The sequence below is a fragment of the Artemia franciscana genome, unplaced genomic scaffold (genome assembly GCF_032884065.1).
Source record: "Artemia franciscana unplaced genomic scaffold, ASM3288406v1 PGA_scaffold_30, whole genome shotgun sequence".
NCBI classification, from domain to species: Eukaryota; Metazoa; Arthropoda; class Branchiopoda; order Anostraca; family Artemiidae; genus Artemia; species Artemia franciscana.
Genome location: NW_027062662.1, coordinates 146,228 through 172,420, shown reverse-complemented (window position 1 = coordinate 172,420; position 26,193 = coordinate 146,228). Strand labels below are relative to the sequence as shown.

Below are 26,193 nucleotides of genomic sequence, written 5' to 3'. Positions count from 1 at the left end.
TTGTTTTTTCTTTCTTTTTGTGCCTGTATGTCTGACTCTTTGAGTTTATCTGGATTTTTTGTTTCTTTCTCTGTCTTTGTGCTTTCTTGTCTCTGACTCTGTGTTTTTATGTTTTTTGTCTCTCTCTCTCTCTGAGCATATGTAACTGACTCTGCGTTTGTGTGTTTGTGTTTTTATCCCTTTGTCTGTCCTGTTGTCTTCGTGTGTCTGATTCTGTGTGTTTTTATGTGTTTTTTTCTCTCTCTATCCCCCCCTCTCTCTCTTTCTCTCTCTCTCTGTGTCCATGGCTTTGACTGCTTGTTTGCATGTTTCTGTGCGGCAAACATTGTGTGTTCTTGTATGTTTTTCTTTCTCTCTGGAAATCTGTCTGACTGTCTGTTTGCCTGTCTTTGTGTGAAAGTGTGCCTCACTTTGTGTGTGTTTCTGTCTCTTTTTGTGCTTGTATGTGTGTCTGAGGATCTGTCAACCAGTCTCTTGGTCTGTTTGCATGCCTGTGAGTCTCACTTTGTGTGTTTGTGGGTGTTTTTCCCTCTCTATATATGCCTGTGTGTCTGAGAGTCTGCTTACTTGTCTCTATGAGCCTGAGTGTCTGAATTTTTGTGTTTTTGTGTGTGTTTTGTCTTTTTTGTGCCTGTGTGTCTCAGTGGCTGTTTGCCTGTCTCTGTGTGTGCCTTTGTGTCTGACTTCGTGTGTTTGTGAGTGTTTTTGTCTCTCTCTGTGTCGGTGTGTCTGAGTGTCTATTTGCCTATCTATGCGTCTGTTTGCATGCCTGTGTGTCTGTATGTGTGTTTTCCCGTGTTTTTGCTCTGTCTGTGCCTGTGTGTCTGAGCGTCTATCTGCTTATATCTGTGTGCTTGTGTGTGTGACTTTTTGCACTTTTGTGTGTTTATGTCTCTCTCTGCATTTGTGTGTCTTAGTGCCTGTTTGCCCGTCTCTGCATCTGTTTGAGTGCCTGTTTTTCTGACTTTGTGTACTTGCGAGTAGTTGTTTTGTCTTTCTCTCTACCTACCTATGTGTCTCAGCATCTGTTTGCCTGTCTCTGTATCCCTGTGTGTCTGACTTTATGTGCTTGTATGTGTTTTTATCACTCTCTCTCTCACTCTCTCTGTGCCCATGGCTTCGACTGCCTGTTTGTATGTGTCCGTGCGGCAGATATTGTGTCTTCCTGTTGTTTTTGTCTCTCTGTTCCCATGGTTCTGAATGGGTGTTTGCCTGTCTCTGTGTGAAAGTGTGCCTGACTTTGTGCGTGTTTCTGTATCTCTCTGTGCTTGTGTGTCTGAGCGTCTGTTTGCCTGTCTCTTAATCTGTTTGCAAGCCTGTTCATCGGACTTTATTTTCTTGTGTGTCTGTGCATGTGTCTGTTCGGCATACATTGTGTCTTCCTGTTGTTTTTGTCTCTCTGTTCCCAGACTTTATTTTCTTGTGTGTCTGTGTTTTTGTTTCTCTTCCTCACGGTGCCTCTGTGTGTCAGAGTTTGTCTGCCTGTCTCCGTGTGTCTATCTCTGTGTTTGTGCATGTAACTGGGTGTTTGTAACTGGGTGTTTTGTCCCTTTCTGTACCCAGGGGTCTGACCACGTGTTTGCCTGTCACTATGTTTGGACTTTGGAAGAAAACATCCTACCCATCTCTCTTAGACTTCGGTATAAATCCTGTCAACCTATCTCTGACTTTAGTAGGTCCCCTATGAGTGTGGTAGTAGTATCTTTCTCTTAGAAAATTCCCTTTTTTGAAACTCCAACTTCTGAATAAACATTCCAAACGTTGGAGTTGCTTTCGTACTCTAAAATAAATGGAGACAAAAGTAATGGAATGAAATATTTGTATTGACAAAATGACATCTAGAATATCCTCATAAAAAATGAATTCTTTGAACCCAATCCATAAAATACTTCATTATGTTCTCTATTGACATGGCAGATATCCAATTTGGGTTCATACATAGCCTTTAACAATCTCACCATACATTTCATCATACATTCTTCATACATCAGACATTCTTTTGGTAAACTATTGATGGTACTAGTAACGTTTGCCGGTGGTTTGTTTTTCATCAATTCATTTTATGACATTATGTTTACATAATTTGCAGTTTCGGTACATAGATAAGATATACTATATATGAAACTGGTACTGAAGTAGGTTTGTCTTCTTCTTGTCTTCATTTGAATGCTAATACCAGAAAGATGGTAAAAGGACCTATCAACCTGTAATGAGTTACCAGCATCATAAGCAAGAAGTTGGCATTCATCATCAACTGAAAGTATTAGGTTTGCATGCTCTTGGAGCACTATCATCTCTAGAAATATTACTTTGGTATATCCACCATTTTGATGATGGTAATGTTTGGGAATTCCAAAGCAAATTACCTCCTCACTTTTACGACAAAACAAGTATATATTTCCAGTAAGAGCCCCATTAATGCTTGTTTCATATTTCAAGCATCCTTGTTTGTCAACATTCAGTGTTACGTTGACTTTATCATGAAAACAAACTTTCTTGAAATACTTTATCCACATCTTTTAATTAATATCTAAATTTTATCCTTCCAATGTAGAAATAATACTGAATGAAAACGTACGACAAACTATCTACCGTCGCATAATCTACCACGCATTAGTGTTGGTACCGAAACCGAATCTGGAACTGGGATAGGTGGGACTGGAATTGGATTTGGTGGAGCCATGGGAATTTTCCATCATGTCTAAACGGTCATTTTTAGTTTATAAGGTTATTTTTGTAGGAAAAAGGGGAAAAATACCTTAGATCTAATAGTGTGTGCTAGAGGGTGCCATCCAGTGGATACATTGAACCACACTGGCCTCAGTTGCCAAAGTCATCAGATGAAACGCTATCGGGGATTTGTCATTAATTTTAAATTATCGATTCTAGTGTAAACGGATATTTCTGCAGCAAAATGCCTGAAAAATGTCTTATGTGTGACAATGCACTCCAGAGGGTGAAGTGTGCCATATTTTTGTTGGAAAAAAGTTAAAATGCCTTAGGTGTTATAATATGCGCCACAGGGTACCATTGAGTGTGTACTTTGTGCACGCTGGCCTAAATTGCCAGGTGTCTTCGGTAGTAACGCTATCCGGGATTTATTATTAATTTTAAATCATCAATTCTTGTGTAAAAGGAATTTTTTGCAGGAAAATTCCTGAAAAATGTCCTATGAGTGATAATGCGCTCCAAAGGGTGTCATGTGCCATATTTTTGTGGAAAAAATTTGAAAATACTTTGGGGTTATAATGTGCGCCAGAAGGTATATCGATTGGGTACATTGTGCCACACTGGGCTCAATTAACAGGAGTCATCAGAAGAAAGACTATTGGAAATTTTCAATAAGTTTAAACGAACAATTATTGTGTAAATGGACATTTTTCCAATAGAATGCTTGAAACATAATCTAGGTTTGACAATATAAGCAGATATTACCTTGTGCCAGCCAGTCACAGGGTGTCACAGGCTGAGAATTAACAGAATATATTTTTCTCATGACAATACTTGAATATGCCTTAGGAGTGATAGGGGAAGGCTTATTCAAGAAATGTTTTAAATTTTATGTCCTTTTTAAACAATACAGAAATGTAAAATTAAAGACAAAACATATTACAATACAAAAAATGTTTTTCTAGGGCTAAGGGGCGCTGTTGAAACTTTAAAATCACATCTAAAATGCAAAGAAGGGTGGTTCTCAAAAACACGAATCAATTTATTTCAGGTATATTTTTATCATGAAAATACCTGAGAATACCTTAAAAATAGCATTATGTACCACAGGAGTGTGAAGGAACAGGTAATTTTTACAAAAACAGGATAAATAAATTGAATGAAACATTCAAGAAATGTTTCAAATTCTATTTCTTTTAAATGTCCATTTAATGTTTTAAACTTCCTGTATAACATTGATTTCAGTGCCCTAAGAGTACAGTGTTTTAGTAATGCTTATACATTTGTTTTTTAATAGAATGTGTATGTGCAAAAGAGCCTTAATTCCTTATATTTTTTTTACAGGATGAATCTTCAATATGTTTCACTAATGCAATTAATGCATCTTTTAGCCTATGTACATAGGTGTGTTTGTTCAAGATTGCCTCCAATATAACTTTAAAATTATGTGTTGCAGAGAAGAAAAGATAGACTTTTTTGAATATATATGAAGGTATACCATATTCTAGACGTAAGGGTACCCTTTGTTTTAATTTATCTCTGATAGGGTCTTCAAATTCTGATAGAGTAAAACCGTCCATTAGTAAAAATATCATAAGAACAAGCCAAGATATTATTGCTCAGATGATATTCCCTAAACCATGTTTTAACAAGTAAGTGCACATAATTGATCAATAGTCAATGTATCATTGCGATGCTTGCGCGCTCTCAAGTGGAATGGTTTGCAAACACGCGATCCATTTGATCGTTCTAGGAATTTTACAGTGAAGTCTTTGGACGGGAAATAGCCTAACACGTAGAAGATATTTGCCGAATCAACATTTTATGAATAGTTTGTTGATCAAGCTATTTAAGGCTCTGGTCTGGTCATTGGGGAAGTATCTGGTCTTACATTCGATTCCTAAAGTTGATAAAATCTCAAAAATAATCTCTTAGAGAGTTATTTAACATCCCACGTGTGCACTGTCATTACATAAAATTCCACCTTTGCACCACCACTACATAACACTCACGTGGGCACTACATTACGTAACACCCACTTGTCTGATATCCTCAGTTACAAGTGGGGTTCCCCAGAGGTCCTTAAGAAGCAAGCCAGGCGAGATTACGTCATTATCAGTTACAGCCGGGGGTTCCCTGCTTAACTATTGGGCATCTTCGCTGGATGCTAGGTTCTAAGTAAAATTGGATGCTAAGGGCCCGATGGAATTGGATGCTAGAGTCCCAGTGAAATTGCTCGCTAGGTCCTCCTTTGGAATTGGTTGCTAGGGCCCCGTTGGGATTAGTTGCTAGTGGGGCCCGTTGGAATTACTTGCTAGTGGCCTCGTTGGAATTGACTGCTAAGGGCCCTGTTGGAATTGGTTCCTAGGGCCTGGCGTCTTGAGGGTTCCCCAATGGAGTGCCATATTGCATAACAACCAAAGAAATCTTGAACAAAACATTTGCATAATTTAACAAACGATCCCCTATTACGTAGCATACAGGTGTATTTTACCATTACATAGCAACCAATTGTACTATAGTATTGCGTAAGATCAAGAAGTTCTTCATAACGTCATGAGACGTTAGCAGCTCCAATAGTATACCCCCTTTGGCTGCCTTTGAAACCATAGGGCCGGCACTATTGACAATGTACCTCGAAAAAGTACCGTAATACTTTTATATAAAATAAATAACAGTATAGGCAAAGAATAGTTTTATAACAATATCATAAGGGGATGTTTAACATCTTCAGAGCTCTGAGGTAAAGAAGATGACATTTTCTTGCGAGCCCAATCTTTTTTTGTATAATTTCAGCTGAAAACCATAATTTTAAAAGAAGATTTAGCATAGACAAATAGTTTAAATCTATGGTAAAGACAATCTTTGGATGCTGTTACCCTCAGCAGGCATTCAATTTTCTTATGATGTGTGTGCCTGTGAAGCAGATTTCTATTTTTTTTATAAATGGATATTATTATTACATATTTTTAATATTTTTTCAATTACATATTTTTAAATTTTTATATATGCATATTTTTTATATATTTATATATATATATATTTTTTATATTTTTTATATTTTTTCATTTTTATAAATATATATTTACATTTTACATATTTTTTATATATCTTTACATATTTTTTTACATATTCTTTCTATTTCCATGTTGTGTTGCATCCTATTGTAAAGAAAATGACATAAAGAATATTTTAAACACAAAGAACATTTTATCAAAACAAAATTCTTCGGAGTATATAGTTCACTGAAGACTGCAAGAGTTTGCGGCACCTCGCATATTTACACAAGTTTTTGAAGATGTGTAGGCTAATCCACGTAAATAGGATCCTTAGACATTAGACCTTAGTCGTGCAAAATCCATTAAAACTGTAATTGAAATTAATATCTTTGAAAATGATATTAAGGGCGCCAGTTCACGAAAATGTGGAAGGGAGGGATCAAGGATTTGTATTTTTATCTTTATGAAATGATTATACAAAAAATGTAATCTCCAAAGTATTTGGAGGCTGTACTTTTGTTTTTGTTTTAAAATAAATATCTGCTGAATTTGGAAATAATTGTGAATGAAAATTAACAAGGTAAATGAAAAACTGATTTTAAAAAATGTTTGAAAATGATATTGCAAATAGTTAAATAATACTTATAATCCTCTATTAAAACTTTGGTGTGGTTATTACTTTAACAAACAACAATACAATCCGTAAGCCAAAAAGACTTTGAAAGTAATTTTGAGAGGCTAACTTGAAAGCACGTTGATATTACCATTTTTTAAGCTTCCCTCTTAGGTTTTCACTATGATGAAGGGATAATCTTAGTTCTAGTGGCAGAAATGCGTTGCCAGACAGGAAACGAATGATCTTCAAAATATTTGTTAACGCAGTTTCCGCATCACGCAACAAATACAATCCAAAGCATTATAATGATTTACACACTCCTTATGCAAATGATGAAAATTTGTCCAAAAGTGGACGTCTGGCAATGATGGGTAGTTACTATATTCCTTTATCTGGGTGGGAGATAACACACTTTTAATCAATATATCAAACATAGTAAATATATGCTATATAACGAACCTTTCTAGGGTGGAAAGGCTCAGAACAATAATAAGAGTATTATTGTAAACTTCATGGCTAAAATCTTTAACTGGAGCATAACCCCATCTTCCTTGTCTCCCTCTCATGCCTTAGTAAGTAAAGGCAAATCTCCAGCATTGCTATTGGGGACAGGGGGCAAGAGGGTCCATATCCGGTTATTCAAGTGGCAGGGGATATATAAAAAAATATCCACATTATGGAGGGGGGCAACTAGAGGTAACATAGTAATGAATTTTGGCGTTGATCGGTATACTTATTTAAGTCTCGATTAAATACGAAATAGCATTTAAAAGTCGAAAATGCTGTTAAAACTAAATTTTTACCATTCAAAGTAACTAATAGATTCCCACAGATAAATGTTGTTGCAAAATACTCTTTCAGAAGGAGTTAAATAGCAAACCAAAGCTACTTACATTATAACTCTTAGGCCACAATTCCACTTTTGATTACTGATTGCGATGGAACCATATATACATATAGACCCTCGGTTATTCTACTTAACTCCGCCCAGACACAAATACACGCGAACAATTAATTAATAAAGAAGAGATGCGTCTTATGGTAAAATCTTGAAGAGCTTTTTTCCTTAGACATTTATGCCTTGATTTGATACTCTTCAATTAAAATAAAACTATTAAATTTGGTGGTCATTACCCGTTAAGGAAAATTTGAACAAAAAATTGCAATAAAAAGTACACAATTCTTGGATTTTCCTGATAGCCACTCAGTAACATATAAAAAAAGAAGAAAAGTCAAGACCTAAACAGTGGTGTAATTTCGTCAAAATCCTTGAGGGTTAAGGGAGGGGAAAAGTTGGAGGTAGTTTTCTCAAATAAAATGAAAATTACTGTGAAAACTGAGAAATATTCCATCTAGCAACCTAAAGGCAAAGATAAACTAAAAAAGCTGACTTGTTTCTGTGGATGCTTGCCTTGAATTATGCAGGCTGATCTTAGTTTTTGCAATATTTTTGAATAAACTAAATTTACAATGGCAGGCACTGCCAGCGTGGAAAGAGGCCTAGGTGCCCTCCAATTTTTTTGGTCATTTAAATGGCCACTAGAACTTTTCATTTCCTTTCAAATGAGTCCTCTTGCAAAATTCTAGGACCACTGGGTCGATACGATCACCCCTGGGAAAAAAAACAACAAATAAACATGCATCCGTGATTTGTCTTCTGGCAAACAGTACAAAATTCCACATTTTTGTAGATAGGAGCTTGAAACTTGTACGTTAGAGTTCTCTGATTCACTGAATCTGATGGTGTGATTTTCGTTAAGATTCTATACATTTTAGGGGGTCTCCCTATTTTCTAAAATAGTGCAAATTTTCTCAGACTGGTAACTTTTGATGGGTTGGATTAAACTTGATGAAACATATATATTTAAAATCAGTATTAAAATGCAATTCTTTTGATGTAAATATTGATATCAATATTCCGTTTTTTAGGGTTTTAGTTTTGGTTACTATTGAGCCGGGTCGCTCCTTACTACAGTTCGTTACCACGAACTGTTTGTTAAAGAAAGAAATATTGAGATGGCTAGGGTATGTTATAGAGATGAACGATCACAGATTGCCAAACATTGTCCTTGTCAGCCAACCGTCTGGGGCTAAATGAAAAGCAGGTTGTCTAAGGTTGGGGGGAATTTCTTGAAGAAAGATTGAAGGGAAATGCAAAATTCCTGGAAGAGGGAGGCTTTGAATAGGTTTGGATGGAGGAAGAGCTTGCGCAGCTATTTGGGATTCAGGCGGTTTGGTGCTGTGGAGAGTTATTACCAGTAGGTTTAGTGGTTTATGGCATAAAATATCAAGTCTATACCGTGAAAAGCTATAGAATATTTCGCTGGTATCTCACTTATTTAGCTCCACAAAAGAAACACAAAAAGAAACTCAAGTTAATGAGCTATAGTTGTTGTTTTCGGACAAGTCCACAGTGGTATTTCTACTCTCAACAGAAAATCTTTCCAAAGCAAAAAATAAAAAGTCTTTTTCAGCTGAAAGTAAGCAGCAACAATAAAACTCAAAACGAACAGAAATTATATTTCACTGACCTTATATTTCAGGAGTCGTTCATAAAAAGTTAGAACAAAAACTCAAACTTTAGCGATAAGAACAAGGTATTTGGGAGGGTACAGCCCTTTATATACGGTATAATTTGTGTTCGTTTTGAGTTTTAATGTTGCTCCTCATTATCAGTTGAAAGAAGTTGTTCTAAGAAAGACTTCTCCAGAAAGAAGACTTCTCCAGGATAATTCCTACCGCTGAAAATTCTTCCCTCCTCTGCAAAGCATCTCCCAAGAAATTTAGTCTGAAAGATTCTCCTTAGTATTCATTTGAAAAATAATTTAGGTTCTAATCGTTTTTCTATCACTGCAGAAATCCCTTATTCTGTGTGTATTATTTCCTGGGAATCCGAACACGCAAAACATTTTCCTCCGCAAATTACCCCAGAATATCTCCACATGCAAAAGTGAATAGGAAAATACAAAGTGAGACAAATAAAAATGATTTCTTATGAGAATTTTATGAAATCTCCCTAGTGAAATATTTCCCCTGGAAACTTCACTCCCAGAAATTTCCCTTCATGCTGAAAATTGTCTCCATGGCAACCCATCCTAAGCAAAAAATCCACCCTCCATCCGAAAAATGTCTGCACTCTTCCCAATAACAAAAACTATACGTAAGCAATATGAAGTTTTATAACTTCAAGACGTATCCCCAGAGGCTGGGGGAGGGTCTACTATCAGGCATGATATTTGGGCTTTTAAAACATGATAAACAAAGTGGCAATCTCAAATTTTGATCGGGAAATTTTGAAGAAAAGGGGCTTGGGAGGAGGACTAGTTTCTCTCCAATTTTTTCTGTAACTTAAAAAGGTCACTAGGACTTTTTGTTTCCGTTCAAATGAGTATTCTTTTCATATTCTAGGTCTATTGGTTTGATACATTCACCCCTAGGGAAAAAAACAAACAAAAAATGCACAAGCATCCGTAGTCTGTCTTCTGACAAAAAAAATACACAATTTCTGATTTTTGTAGATAGGAGCTGAAAACCTATACAGTAGAGTTTTACGCTCGTATACGCTAAGTCTGATGGTACAATTTTCATTAATATTTTGTGAAGTTTTAGGGATTGTTTCCCCATTTCAAAAATCAGCATATTTTATCTCACTCATAGCCCTTTATGAATAACAATAGGCTTAAAAAAATTAAATATTTGGAATCAACAGAATATGCCGTTTTTTTTAATATATTTATTGATGTTGATATTCCGTTTTTTAGAGTTTCGCTCACTATTGAGCCGTGTCTCTCGTTACTTGCAGTTCTTTACCGTGAAATGTTTGATCAGGATAATATTTAAGAACAGGTGGGGTGCATAAATAAAGACCCCCTCCAAAAAAAGATATAGCTACTTAAAAAAAAATCAGAAATACTCACTTTTCCTTTTTCTCGTATCAAACTCATTTGCTTTAAAGTCACTCTTCCCTCAAGAGGGATAAATGTACTACATGCTTTATATATTCCTGTTGTATCAGTTTATATTGAATTTACATGTTTTACTGCTGAAATTTTAAGTTTCTGTATTTTCTCGTAATTCAGGACTTAAAATGGATGAAAATGTTGACGAAGTAGCCAACAAAATAGGATACAATCAGAAAAGAGAGGTAAAAAGAGAAACACAACAAGAAACACGGAGGAAGATTTGTTAGACTTTTCCAGAAGAATTATCTCCGGGTTGTTTTGAGTACCCGTCTGACTCACCGTATTTAAAACAGGTAGCTCTACGAGAAATGTGGTTTTATTCCACTTTCTAAGGCTGTAATGAGAGAAAGGTTGGGTCAACCTGCTTTTCATATGTCTCTAGATGGTGGGCTGGAAAGAACGATCTTTGGTAATCTATGATTCTTCGAAAGCACAAATCTCCTAACCACTAGAACCTTGGGTGGGAGGAGGTCTTAAGGAACTACTTTAAGGAAACTGGAAATTCTTGGGAGGTTGCAAAGAGGGACATTTTAAATAGACTGGGCGGAGGAGGAGTTTTTGTAGGTGGGCTGGTCTGAGACGGCCTGATGCTGCAGTGAGTTGTTGTTAGTAGTAGTAGTAGTAGCTTTAATCATTTGTATATATCTTGGGTTCGGAATGTTTGTCTTCTTGCAAGGGATTACTGAACTATTATAAAGAATTAAAGCATTATATATACCTATTTCAAGTTTAGCAAATATTATTAAATCTTTTAAGGTAATCATTTGGTGATAGACAGAATCAAATTGTTCTTTTAATCAAATAAATCTTAGACAAACAATGGTGTGTTTTATTTTGAAGTTAAAAACCCATGCTGCATTGATTCGATTTAAAAAGCATGGAAGTTATTTTATGTTAGCAGAAACTGCAAATTTTCAAATCGTCTGTAAAAAGTTTTCATATTTTTTTTTCAGAAAATTTACTCTTAGTGCAAACTATTATAAAACGTTGAGTTGATGACAATTGCAGAGTTTAAGGGATGATAAGAAACCAAACAATTGAGGCTTCAGCAGCTCTTTTGGTGGCCAACCAATAGTTGCTGCAGCCCTTCACGCTACCCAAGCAGCGTAAATCTTGTATGTCTCATGGTGTATTCGCTGTAACGACGTTATTTAAATTTTTTCCGTCGGGGCAATGCCCAAGAACTACTATGAGGGTAGTGACTGCCAGGAAAACAAAATGTTTACCACATTTTCCGATATCTTCTTCTTTTTGAGCCTTTTTTTTGTCAAATTTTAAGTCATTATGAATAAAACACTCCTTCTTATTTAATATTATTTCTATTACAATAAAATTTTTATTATACTATTATATTGATATAATATTTAATATGTACTACAGGGTGTTCGGTTAACACGTTCAATATTTGTTCAATATTTTAATGTTTTGATACGTTTAATTTAATACTTTTGATATGTTACTATTTGTTTATTATGTTGATATCTTATGTGTATTGTGACTGAATGTTACTTTAAACTTTGTTTCTAATGAAGTTTATGCAACTCGCCTTGGTATACTTTTTATTGAAATATGGGATGCTCCTAGAAATAAATTTGGAAATAAAATTTTTCTAGCAATAAACGTATGTTACAAAACCTGAACTCTGTGACCCAGAGAACGAAGTGAGCCAAAGAACTGGTTTATCAAGAGACATAGTTATGCCATTCGAATCTAACTGTAATAGTCGGGGAATCCCTCTTAATCAAACCTGTTTGAATCTGGGTTTACCCAAATTTCACTTCCTAATATGGAGATCTTCAGTAAATGTGCTCTTTTGCCATGTGGATTCTAACCTTTTTGGCCGTACCCTGTCTAAATACGTCTAACTAATATGTAGGTTGACTACAACAGAAAGGAACAAGCCGATGTCTGAAAATAAATCATATTGGACCACCAACACCTTTTTCAAAATTTTGATCAATATTACGAGGAAATATTATAAGAAAGTTATCGATTCTGTACATACCCCCCTCCTCCCCCGGAAAGATTCAGGGGAGCTTACAAATTTCTTGCAGCAATTCCCTTGTCATTTTTGCAATCAATGTAGAAAAACAAGTTTTTTCTGATTTTTTTTTTAATTCTATGTATAACCTTGTCAATTTTCTGTTAGCATCAGGTGGCCGAGTGATGCAGTGATTTGTTAATAGCAGAAGCAGCAGTAGTAGTATTAGTAGTGGTAGTAGTAGTATACATAATACCCCATATCAAACTTTTACAGTTTGATATGAAACTTTTACTTTTAATGCTTGTGCGTTATTGAAACACTAGCTCATCAAAAACAGGGGGAACACATCCCCACCCTTTAATAATAACTTGCTTATTCCAATGAAGTTTATGCAACTTGTATTGGTATAGTTTCTATTGGTATGTGGGATGCTCCTGGAAATAAATTTGGAAATAAATTCTCCGTTAAATAAAATCCAAATTGTTTTTGCTGTAACGACGTTATTTAAGTTTTTTTACGTTGGGGCAATGCCCAAGAACGACTGTAAGGGTAGTGACTGTTTAATATGTACTACTGAATGTTTATGTACTAGTGAATGTTTAATATGTACTACAGGGTGTTCGGTTAATCTGTTTAATATTTGTTCAATATTTTAATATTTTCAACACGTTAAATTTAACACGTTTAACTTTAATACGTTAGCTGTACACAACATCTAAAATTTGGCACTGGATATAACCGTTAGACAGACTGGAAACTAGAGGAAATGGAGCTTTTTCATTATTTGTTGCAGTAGAGCAAATGAAAAGCTACCTTATAATAACTATACTACCTTTTAAAATACCTTGATTGTACGGCTTGTATTCGGCAAAGTTCCAAGCCTAGAATAGAAGAGAAAGGGAGACATTTTTGTCATCGCTTTAAAAGACTGCTTGGCTTATTCCATTGGTTTATTTCTATGAACTTTTTTAGTTAGCCAATCAAGTTATCCCTTATACACGGAGAGAAAAATGGCTGGCCTTTTAAGTTTGGGTCATCAAATATTTGGGGTTAAGTAATGCGGAGTGAAAAATCCAGACGACCCGAAAATGTAATTTTTGTAATGACGAAAACACATTTGAAAATTTTTATAGTTGGATGGTAACAAAATATTAGACTAGAAAAAGAAAATGTTTCTTTTCACATTTTTATGTGAACACTGTTTCTCGTGCTAAAATAATCTCCAAATTGCACTTGTTTTCTTGCTACTTCTTGCTTAAATATTAGTTGTGTTCGAAAGTTTGTAAACTGATTAACTAAATTAACTTTTTTTTCAGTTTTGCGTTTACATCTTCTAAAAATATTTTACTTTCAAAATATTTTATACCTTTGTACTGTTTTAAAACTTTTCATTTAAATGTATGTTAGTGTTGAAATTCAAAATTATATTTTGTTAAACACAATTATATAAACATATTTTCAATATTTATTTGTTTATAATACGAGCAAACTTTTTTAGAGTATTAAATTCATTTGCTTAGAGGCTATATGATTATGTTTTAATTTATTTTTGTGGTATTTACGATTATTCACCTTTTGACTCATTTAGTCATGTTTAGCTTATCTCTCTCAATATTACTTAATTTAAATATAAGATTAGCAGGAACATCGGCTAAATTAAATCCCAATGAACAGCGATACATCAAAAACAAGTAGTAATACTGGTGCCATACAGTTCCGTGTTCAAAAATCAGCCTTGGTTTAGCCGGTTTATTAAATAAAAAAAACAAGTTTTTTCAACTGAAAGTAAGGAGTGACATCAAAACTTAAAACGCACAGAAATTACTTCGTATATGAAAGAGGCTGCTTCCTCATCAACGCCCCGCTCTTTACGCTAAAGTTTTTTACTGTTTTAGAAAGAAGAATTGAGAGAAAGAGTCAAACTTTAGCGTAAAGAGCGGGGCGTTGATGAGGAAGCAGCCTCTTTCATATACGAAGTAATTTCTGTGCGTTTTAAGTTTTGATGTCACTCCTTACTTTCAGTTGAAAAAACTTGTTTTTTTTAATTTAATTTCTGAACGTTTTTGAATCAATGCATGTTTTGATTTTGGCTCTCCGCAGAGGAATAATCAAAACGAAATTTGCATATTTTTTTTTTGGGGGGGGGGGCTAAATGGCTTTCTCATAATTTTGATCGAATGATTTTGAGAAAAAAAGAGCGGGGGAGAAGCCTAGTTGCCCTCCGATTTTTTTGTTAATTAAAAAGGCAACTAGAACTTTTAATTTTTTACGAATCTTTTTATTGGTAAAAGATTTACGTAGCTTATAAATTAGCTTACGTAAAGAACTTTTGTATTCTCATGTTTTTATTACATATATGAGGGGATTCGCCCCATCGTCAGTACCTCGCTCTTTACACTAAAGCTTAAATTTTACTTCGTATATGAAAGAGGCTGCTTCCTCATCAACGCCCCGCTCTTTACGCTAAAGTTTTTTACTGTTTTAGAAAGAAGAATTGAGAGAAAGAGTCAAACTTTAGCGTAAAGAGCGGGGCGTTGATGAGGAAGCAGCATCTTTCATATACGAAGTAATTTCTGTGCGTTTTAAGTTTTGATGTCACTCCTTACTTTCAAGTGAAAAAACTTGTTTTTTTTAATTTAATTTCTGAACGTTTTTGAATCAATGCATGTTTTGATTTTGGCTCTCCGCAGAGGAATAATCAAAACGAAATTTGCATATTTTTTTTTTGGGGGGGGGGGGGCTAAATGGCTTTCTCATAATTTTGATCGAATGATTTTGAGAAAAAAAGAGCGGGGGAGAAGCCTAGTTGCCCTCCGATTTTTTGGTTAATTAAAAAGGCAACTAGAACTTTTAATTTTTTACGAATCTTTTTATTGGTAAAAGATTTACGTAGCTTATAAATTAGCTTACGTAAAGAACTTTTGTATTCTCATGTTTTTATTACATATATGAGGGGATTCGCCCCATCGTCAGTACCTCGCTCTTTACACTAAAGCTTAAATTTTATCCCAATTCATTAAGAATGACCCCTGAATCACAAAAGCCGTAGAATAAATAGTTGAAATTACTAAAAATACTTTAGCGTAAAGAGCTAGGTATCATAAGGAGGTGAGCCCCTTATATGGGTAATAATTTCTGTTTGTTTTAAGTTTTATTGTTGTTCCTTACTTCCAGCTGAAAAAGCTTTTTCACATTTATTTTTTATTTATTTTTTTAAATAATGCTAGTAAATCCTGCTCTCCCTTCATGGAAGTTTTCTTTTCCCATGACAAATTCTCGATGGAAAGTTCCCCCAGCATATCCCCCTCTTCTCAACCCCTCCCCCCAACCAAAAAAATCCTCCTGAAAACGCCTGTATACTTCCCAATAACCATTACTATATGTAAGCACAGGTCAAAGTTTGTAACTTGTTGCCCCTCCCACGGGGACTGTGGGGGAGTAAGTCGTCCCCAAAGACATAGTTATAAGGTTTTTCGACTACGCTGAATAAAATGGCTATCTCAGAATTTTGATCCGTTGACTTTGGGAAAATAATTAGCGTGGGAGGGGGCCTAGGTGCCCTCCAATTTTTTTGGTCACTTAAAAAGGGCACTAGAACTTTTCATTTCCGTTAGAATGAGCCCTCTTGCAACATTCTAGGACAACTGGGTCGATACGATCACCCCTGGGGAAAAAAAAAAACAAAAAAACAAAAAAACAAATAAACACGCATCCGTGATCTGCCTTCTGGCAAAAAATGCAAAATTCCACATTTTTGTAGATAGGAGCTCGAAACTTCTACAATAGGGTTCTCTGATACGCTGAATCTGATGGTGTGATTTTCGTTAAGATTCTATGACTTTTAGGGGGTGTTTCCCCCTATTTTCTAAAATAACGCAAATTTTCTCAGGCTCGTAACTTTTGATGGGTAAGACTAAACTTGATGAAACTTATATATTTAAAACCAGCATTAAAATGCAATTCTTTTGATATAGCTATTGGTATCAAAATTCCATTTTTTAGAGTTTTGGTTACTATTGAGCCGGGTCGCTCCTTACTACAGTTCGTTACCACGAACTGTTTGATTACTGTTTACCAGGGTCGTAGCCAGAGGAGGGGTTTGAATATTTAATCAGAAAATAATCTCAATTCAAATACAGAAGAAAAAATAACGTGGACTTTTTTTCCCCCAAGACAGTGAATGAAAAAATCTATTTGAATATTTCGGCCCTGTATCTAAGGGCCGTCATCAGCAAAAAAAAATGATAAAAAATAACACAAAATACACTTACAATAAAAGTTCTTGGTTAAAAATCCGTTTTTTTAAATAGCTTTGACATCATTACTTGTTAACAAAAAGTTCAGCCAATATTTGTATTATGGATAGGCAGTGTGGTCTTCGTCATAATCTCAATTCCTGGAAGTATCAGCAATTTAAGATTCTATCATATATTAATTTTGATTTTTCAATGCCGTAACTATTGAAACAAGCTGTTTGAAATGTATTTATTTTTCAGTAAAGTGAGAATAATGTGTTAGCCTACAGAAGGCCTAGAGGCGAGGGTTGGAAGCAGAAACTCTACTCTTCACTTTTCTTAGTAATTTGTGTTCGTTTTAAGTTTAACCTGATTATTCATTTTAATGTCTATTTAATATAATTTATCTTATTTTGTTGCTCTTTACTAGAGGCAGTTCCATAGCATTGCCCATGATATAAAAATATCCTTAAGTTACAAGTATACTGTTGAAAAACTTTATTTCGCGTGGCTACTATCAAAACAGAATATTATGTTTTTCTTCTTTGCAATGTACCGCTGCTTCTAGAGATTAAATAAAAAAGGGAGTTTTTTTTTAAATGAAAGTAAAGAGCGACATTAAAACTTAAAACGAACAGAAAATACTCCGTGTATGAAAGGGGCTGTTCCCTTCTCAACACCTCGCTCTTTACGCTAAATTTCAACTCTTTCTCTCAATCCTACTTTATTAAACGGTAAAAAACTTTAGCGTAAAGAGCGGGGTGTTGAGGAAGGGAACAACCCCTTTCATACACGGGAGTAATTTCTGTTTGTTTTAAGTTTTAATGTCGCTACTTACTTTCAGTTAAAAAGCTTGTTTTTTATTTAATTACTGAACGTTTTTGAATTAATACATGTTTGATTTTGGCTCTCCACCCATAAATAATTCAGGTGAAATTTGCACAATAATATTATTTGCATATATAGTATATGCATATGTAATATATTGCATATATAGTATGCAATTATTTGCATATTAATTCTTTTTTCTTTTGGCTAAATGGTTTTCTCTTACTTTTAATCAGAGGATTTTGAGAAAAACGGGGCGGGGGAGGAGGCCTAGTTGCTCTCCAATTTTTCAGTTACTGAAACAGGACAACTAGAACTTTTAATTTTTAACGAACATTTTTCTTAGTAAAAAGTATACGTAACTTAAGAATTAACTTACTTAACAAACTTCTATATTCGTATATTTTTTTTATGTATATGAGGGGGTTTGTCCCCTCGTTAATAACTCGCTCATTACGCTAAAGGTTAAATTATGTCCCAATTCTTTAAGAATGACCCCTGAATCACAAAGGCCGTAGAACAAATAGTTGAAATTACTAAAAATACTTTAGCGTAAAGAGCGAGGTATTGAGGAGGAGAAGAACCCTCATATGTGTAATAATTTCTGTTTGTTTTAAGTTTTAATGCTTCTCCTTACTTTCGTAGAAAAAAACTTTTTCATATTTTTTTTTCACTGTTTTTTCGTAATAATGCTAGAAAATCCTGCGCCCCCTTCATTGAATTCTCTTCCCGCATGACAAATTCCTCCAAGGAAAGATGCTCCATCGTAGCCCTCTACCCTTAAGCCCCCAACCAACATAATTTCCCTGAACAAATCTGTACACTTCCCAATAACCGTTCCTGTATGTGAACACTGGTCAAAGTTTGTAACTTGCAGCCCCTCCCCCAGGGACTGAGGGGGAGTAAGTCATCCCCAAAGACATAGTTATTATGTTTCTTGACTATTCTGAAAAAAATGGCTATCTCAAAATTAATGATTTATTGACTTTGGGAAAAAATTGAGTGTGGGAGGTTTCCTCCCACACTCCAATTTTTATGTGCCCTCCAATTTTTTGGTCACTTAAAAAGGGCACTATAACTTTTAATTTCTGTTAGGATGAGCCCTCTTGCGACATTCGAGGACCACATGGTTGACGCACCCGTGATCGATCTTCTGGCAAAAAATACGAATTTTCACATTTATGTAGATAGGAGCTTGAAACTTCTACAATAGGGTTCTCCAATACGCTGAATGCGATGATGTGATTTTCGTTAATATTCTGTGACTTTCAGGGGCTATGTCTCCCTATTTTCCAAAATAAGGCGAATTTTCTCAGGCTCGTGACTTTTGATGAGTAAGACCAAATTGGATGAAACTTATATATTGAAAATCAGCATAGAAATCCGATTCTTTTAATGTATCTCTTAGTATCAAAATTCAGTTGTTTAGAGTTTTGTTTGCTATTGAGCCGGGTCGCTCCTTACTGCAGTTCGTTACCGCAAACTGTTTGATACGAAATGTTGTAGATCAACATTTTTTGTTCTGCGCACTGTTTTAAATCCTATACAAAAGAAAAAATGGCTTTTAATCAATCTACTGGCCCAAAATTTGAAATATATTTTGGCATTTTACATTTTACATATTAACAGTACATAACACCGGGTATATACAATAAATCATAGGTAGCGTAGTAGTAAAGTAAAGAGTGAAGGGGCACTTTTGATTGAATACGGAAATTCTGTTTCCCTTTTTTAAGAGCCAGAAGTGATTGGCGGAAAGCCAGCCCCCTCAATCATTCAATGAATCAATCATTTGTTAATAGTCAAAAAACAATTACAAACGTAAAAATGGTTGCTTGGCCCAAGAAGCTTGGCTCTTAGTGGGTTACACAATACAATAATAAACGCTGGACTGTTATAAAACCTTAAAACACATGCAATAATAAGACACTGGAATGAGACAAGGACATTTAACAGATGGCCCTTTTTGCTGCCCTCTCCCAGTGATCTGCGATCGAAATTAGCTAACGCTATTTTAAGCAATATAGTCAACAGGGCCAATTACTATGCCTTCAGGGATGAAATAGCTCCCTAAGTCCCCGGGGAAAGGGCTGTGAGTTACACAAATTGTCATAATTCTTAGATAGGGTTGTTTTTTTGGAAAAGGGGGAATGTTTAAACATGGGTCCCCTAAAACCCTAAGGATACTGATCCTAAGGATACCCTAAGGATCACTACTACTACTACTACTAATAACTCACTGCAGCACCAAGCCGCCTGAGGCCAACACAGCTACGCACGCTCCTCCTCCAACCTAATCTATTTAAAGCCTCCCTCCTTACACCCTCCCAAGAAGTTCCCATTTCCTTTAAATCTTTATTTATGACATCCTCCCAACCCAGACAAGGACGACCTGCTTTCGTGTAGCCCCAGACGGTTGGCCAAAAAGGACATTCTTCGGTAATCTGTCATCCTTCATCCATAGAACGTGGCCTAGCCATCTCAACCTTTCTTTATTATAGCCCCAGAAAGCGGGATTGAACCACATTTGCAATTGACTAGAAGCAATTTTATTCTCAGGCGTTTGTTAGTTATTTATCATAAACGCACACAAAAAAAAAGAAATTACCATGAAAACTAACGAAAAGAATAATGAAATATACCGTGACAGTTTGATATATAATAATATTTATTCCAGAAAGTTTCAACAATTTTGTATCTATTAACGTTATAAAAGACAAACATTTGAGATGTCGCAGTACCAAGAACTCACAGTCACAGGCAGCCGCAATCAAAGCCACATGTACTCACAGAAAGAAACTGGTTCTGGCTGTAAGTAGTCTCATAATTAGTCACACTCAAAGTTACAAGCAGTCCACAGTTGTAAATATCTGCAGTCACAATCTGTAACAGTCACAAGTTATCGAACTTGCAAGTTTCCACAGTTGCAAAAAGTCACAGCAGCAACTAGTCAGGTTAGCTGCCGTAGTTGCAGTCGAAACAGAAAACAAATTTCTGTTTGTTTTAGGTTTCACTTGTTTGTTAATCGTGATTTATGATTATTTTGCGCTTCAAGAACTATTTGACTTTGTTTTTGCTCGGCTTGGCTTTAACGTGGCTCTTTTCCTTTGATTAAATAAAAAAAAACAAGTTTTTTAACTGAAAGTAAGGAGCGACATTAAAACTTAAAACGAACAGAAATTACTTCGTATATGAAAGAGGCTGCTTCCTCATCAACGCCCCGCTCTTTACGCTAAAGTTTGACTCTGTCTCTCAATTCTTCTTTTTAAAACAGTAAAAAACTTTAGCGTAAAGAGCGGGGCGTTGATGAGGAAGCAGCCTCTTTCATATACGAAGTAATTTCTGTTCGTTTTAAGTTTTAATGTCGCTCCTTACTTTCAGTTAAAAAAAAAAAGTTTTTTTTATTTAATTTCTGAACGTTTTTGAATCAATGCATGTTTTGATTTTGGCTCTCCGCAGAGGAATAATTAAAACGAAATTTGCATTTTTTTTTTTTTTTGGCTATTGGCTTTCTCATAATTTTGATCGAATGATTTTGAGAAAAAAAGAGCGGGGGAGGTAGCCTAGTTGCCCTCCGATTTTTTGGTTAATTAAAAAGGCAACTGGAACTTTTAATTTTTTACGAATATTTTTATTAGTAAAAGATTTACGTAACTTATAAATTAGCTTACGTAAAGAACTTTTGTATTCTCATATTTTTATGAAATATATGAGGGGGTTCGCCCCCTTGTCAGATCCTCGCTCTTTACACTAAAGCTTAAATTTTGTCCCAATTCATTAAGAATGACCCCAGAATCACAAAAGCCGTAGAATAAATAGTTGAAATTACTAAAAATACTTTAACGTAAGGAGCGAGGTATTAGGAGGAGGTGAGCCCCTCAAATGGGTAATAATTTCTGTTTGTTTTAAGTTTTAATGCTGTTCCTTACTTCCAGCTGAAAGATTTTTTCATATTTATTTTTTCATTGTGTTTTTAAATAATGCTAGTAAATCCTGCGCTCCCTTCATGGAGATTTTCTTCCCCCATGACAAATTATCGATGGAAAGTTCCCCCAGCATATCCCCCTCTTCTCAACCCCTCCCCCAGCCAAAAAAATCCTCCTGAAAACGCCTGTATACTTCCCAATAACCATTACTATATGTAAGCATTGGTCAAAGTTTGTAACTTGTTGCCCCTCCCATGGGGACTGTGGGGGAGTAAGTCGTCCCCAAAGACATAGTTATAAGGTTTTTCGACTACGCTGAATAAAATGGCTATCTCAAAATTTTGATCCGTTGACTTTGGTAAAATAATTAGCGTGGGAGGGGGCCTATGTGCCCTCCAATTTTTTCGGTCACTTAAAAAGGGCATTAGAACTTTTCATTTCCGTTAGAATGAGCCCTCTGGCAACATTCTAGGACAACTGGGTCGATACGATCACCCCTGGGGAAAAAAAACAAAAAAACAAATAAACACGCATCCGTGATCTGCCTTCTGGCAAAAAATACAAAATTCCACATTTTTGTATATAGGAGCTTGAAACTTCTACAGTAGGGTTCTCTGATACGCTGAATCTGATGGTGTGATTCGTTAAGATTCTATGACTTCAAGGGGGCGTTTCCCCCTATTTTCTAAAATAACGCAAATTTTCTCAGGCTCGTAAATTTTGATGGGTAAGACTAAACTTGATGAAACTTATATATTTAAAATCAGCATTAAAATACGATTCTTTTGATGTAGGTATTGGTATCAAAATTTCATTTTTTAGAGTTGTGGTTACTATTGAGCCAGGTCGCTCCTTACTACAGTTCGTTACCACGAACTGTTTGACAAATTTATTGTGTGGAATTTTTTTCAATTAATTTTCTAATTAATTTTTTTTATTAAAAAGGCAGCATAACATTTAATTTACATTCAAATACACCCTAACTCAGCCTTCTAGGACCATTATTTTAATACTATCACCCCTGGAAAAAAAAACAAGAAAAAAAACAAATAAACACGCATCCATGATCTTTCTTCTGGGCAAAAATAGCAAATTCCACATTTTTGCAGTTTTATTTTTGTACCAACGTAAACTTTCCTTGGAATTTTCTACTTTAGACTCTAATTCCAGTCTTAACGTACCCCACCTATGTAATTGACCTACTCGTATATAATACGTTTTGATTTGGTTCAGTATGTAGCTCAAAATGCACCGAAATCATCACCTTAGTGCTCTAAGTCGTTCCTTAGATAATGCTGATGCGCCCTTTTGACAACCTGCATATACATAGTGCGTTTTGATTAAGTCCAGCATTGCCCTTCCCATTTCCTGGAAGTTTTACCTAATAGCCTTAGCATCAACAATTATAATAGTTATAGTAGAAGAAGTTCTAGTAAGGGAAAGGGGAGTAGTAGTAGTGTTACCAGTAGTACCATTAATAGCACTAACAGTAGAGGTATTTAAGGTGTCCCTTTTTGGTTAGTTTAACATCTTCTCATCATGCCCTGATAAATTTATACTTAATACTTTAAGCCGTTTCTGAGATATTTTTCACACGTTTTGCTGATAACCTGAGTGTACAAGTCTTTCAATATAGTCAAACAATCCCCTGAATAGTCTATGAAAGTTACTCATTAATACCATTAGCTTAGTAATAGTAGTAGCAGCAGCAATAGTACTGTTACTACTAGTATTAGCAGTAGTAGCATGTACGTAGTGCCTGTTTATTAGTTCAACATCCGACTCAAAATTCCTTGAAACTTTGAGCTTAATTTTTCAAGAAATTCCTGGGATATTGCTGATACACCCTTTTAAGAACCTGCATACAAATTGCATCTTTCAATTTAACTCATAACCCTCCTCAGGATTTCCTTAATATTTCTTCTTAATAGCCTTATCGCTAGTAGTAGTACAAGGGATAGCAGTAAAAGTAACAGTAGTAGTAATATGTATCTCTTGCGTCTTTTGGTTGGCTCAAAGATCAACATATTCTCTTTTGATTGAGCTCAACATCCCTTTCAACATTCCCTTCACTTGATACTCTTAGCATTAGTCATAGTAGCAGTATTAGCAGCAGAAGTAATAGTAGAAGCATTGGGAGTTGTAGTAGTAATAACAATAGTAGTACTAGTAATAGTAACACTAGTAGTTTTCATATTGTCTCTTTCTTGTTATTTCAACATATCCGCACCATACCCCAATAGTCTCAACTTAATACTCTATGCTGTTCCTATTATATTGCTTATATTCCTTTTTGGAGACCTACATGCACATAGTGTTTCTAGATCTAGTTGAAACACCCTCAAAACATTCCTATAACTTTCACCTTAATATCATTAGCATCAATAACAGAAGTAGTATGGAGGTAAAACCTTTTAGTTAGTTAACCATCTCCCTCGTCGTATCCTGAAAGTTCCAACTTAATGCTCAAAATCGTTGCTAAAATATTACTGAAATACATACACCTTGATATCCTTACACCTTAATACCCTTAGCCCAAGTAGTAGAAAAAGTCGTATTAGTAGCAGTAGAATTAGTGGTAGTGTGTTTGTAGCGCTTTCTGTTAATATTTTTCAACATCCACCTCAACATACCCTGAGAGTATAAAACTTAATACCCTAAGCTGTCTTAAGCCGTTTCGTGAAATTGTCATCCTACCCTTATTTTTAAAAGTAGTTTTAGCAACAGTAGTAAGAGTATTAGTTGTAGTAGTTGTAGTAGTAGTAGTAGCAGTAGTAGTAGTAGTAGTAGTAGTAGTAGTAGTAGTAGTAGTAGTAGTACTAGTAGTAGTAGTAGTAGTAGTAGTAGTAGTAGTAGTAGTAGTAGTAGTAGTAGTAGTAGTAGTAGTAGTAGTAGTAGTAGTAGTAGTAGTAGTAGTAGTAGTAGTAGTAGTAGTAGTAGTAGTAGTAGTAGTAGTAGTAGTAGTAGTAGTAGTAGTGGTAGTGGTAGTAGTAGTACTGGTAATAGTAGTAGTAGCAGCAGTAGCAGCAGTAATAATAAGCGGTAGCAGTAGTAGTTGCAGTAATAGTAAGAGTAGTAGTAGTAAATAGCGACGAAGACCACACTGCCTTTCCATAATAAACAAATACAACGTAGAGACAATAGGGAAAATTTCAAGACAGTGGAAATTATTTCTGTAGATATTTCGGCCCTATGTCCAAGGGCCGTCTTCAGCACAATACAAGAATAAGAGAGAAACTATATATATATATATATATATATATATATATATATATATATATATATATATATATATATATATATATATATATATATATATATATATATATATATAATATATATATATATATATATATATATATATATATATATATATATATATATATATATATATATATATATATATATATTCTTTTAAGCCCCCGCTGCCAATATTGGAAAATGGCTTTGTACAGCTTTCAAACCTTTATTGTATTCTCAAAATTCCTACATTCATAACTCGGCAGAATTGGTTAAAAAACTTAGCAACACAAGTATTTCAGAAAACACAATAGTTAGTAGTTTCGACATTGTTTCAATGTATACAAATATAGATGTAACTATTTCAGAGGAATTATTAAAAAAACAAAATTGAAGAAAATTACCACTTGATCGAGACTTCAGCGACAGGAATTGATTGTGAAGTTTTAATGACTCTTGTTAAAATTTGTAATAAGTTTTCTATGTATTTTCAATTTTGCGATTCTTTTTATCAGCAAAAAAATGGGTTACCCATGGGAGCACCTTTATCAGGGCTACTAGCAAATATTTACGTCGAGAATCTTGAGAATTGGGCATTGAATTCTTATTTTTTAAAACACGTCTATTGGGGTCGTTACATGGATGACGTAATTTCACTTTGGATTTATGGGGAAGCTGAGCTTCGGGGCTTCTTAGATCATCTTAACACTTATGACCAAAATTTGCAGTTCACCCTAGAAGTTGAAATTGAAAATAAACTTCCGTTTTTATATGTATTAATTCATAATTCTGATGAACTGGATTTTACCTTATATCGAAAGCCAACACAAAACAATAGATATCTTCACTTTAATTCAAATCACCCCCCACTAGTTAAAAGAGCAGTTGTAACTTCCCTCATTGATCGTGCCCTGAATATTTGCTCCAATTCATACATAAATGCAGAAATAAACTTTATCAGAGATATTCTTTTTGGTAATGGATACCCCATTCCTTTTGTCAATAAAATAATTAACCATATAATAAAAAGACATTCTTGTAAAATCGAAGAAGATACTTCACAATGTGAGGCTACTGATAAGCCCTCAAATATTGTCTATCTTCCGTATATCCCAAAGATCACAACAAAATTAAAAAATATTTGCTCAAAAAATAATCTGTACGTAGTTTTTACTAATAATTTTAAAATCATCAATTTCTTAAACTCGGGTAAAGATAAGACCCCAGTTACTTGCCAAAGAGGGGTCTATCAAATACCATGTGATGGCGGAAAATACTTTGTCGGCAGGACCCATCAGAATCTAGACAAACGGTTACAACAGCATAAAAATGACATAGACAAGGCCTTAATTTCAAATAGTTCCAACAAATCCTTTGATTCTGCTTTAGGTTGGCATATATTTAATAATCCGTCCCACATGATACTTTTTGAAAACTCTTCACTCATTAGTAATGATTTGGGAATAAAACAGGTGGTTCGAGAATCAATCGAAATTAATCTCAAAACAAATAATAATATTTCTTTGAACAGGGACTTGGGGGAATACTCATTAAATTCTTTATACTCAAATTTAATTAAAAATGATCTAACAAAACATTATACTACCGATTTATAATAGTACTGAACCAACTACGAAAAGGCCTTTGAGACAGGCTGCTAAACAAGCAAGATTAGCTTTAAGAAATTGCATCTAATCATTTTATTCTCTTCAGTTTGAATGAGCTTATATTCT

General features: G+C 34.8%; 1 protein-coding gene and 1 long non-coding RNA gene across 4 annotated transcripts in view; one reads left to right on the top strand and one right to left on the bottom strand.

Moving 5' to 3' along the window:
• The window catches only part of LOC136041602 (uncharacterized), a 124,903-nt gene that overhangs the window by 27,180 nt on the left and 71,530 nt on the right, over positions 1 to 26,193 (bottom strand). Inside the window, exon 1 of one of the 3 annotated variants that reach the window (XM_065726309.1) lies at positions 7,179 to 7,291. The exons of the other annotated variants lie outside the window; for them this stretch is intronic. Coding sequence (XP_065582381.1) covers positions 7,179 to 7,180 — 2 coding nt within the window. The 5' untranslated portion in view covers positions 7,181 to 7,291. Of the gene's footprint in view, positions 1 to 7,178; positions 7,292 to 26,193 lie in introns of those variants that run through there. 3 annotated transcript variants of the gene reach the window in all.
• LOC136041603 (uncharacterized) overlaps positions 19,596 to 26,193 on the top strand; it is a 31,387-nt gene continuing 24,789 nt past the window's right edge. The window contains exon 1 of the long non-coding RNA XR_010621066.1: positions 19,596 to 20,105. This is a non-coding gene — a long non-coding RNA (uncharacterized LOC136041603). The remainder of the gene's footprint in view (positions 20,106 to 26,193) is intronic.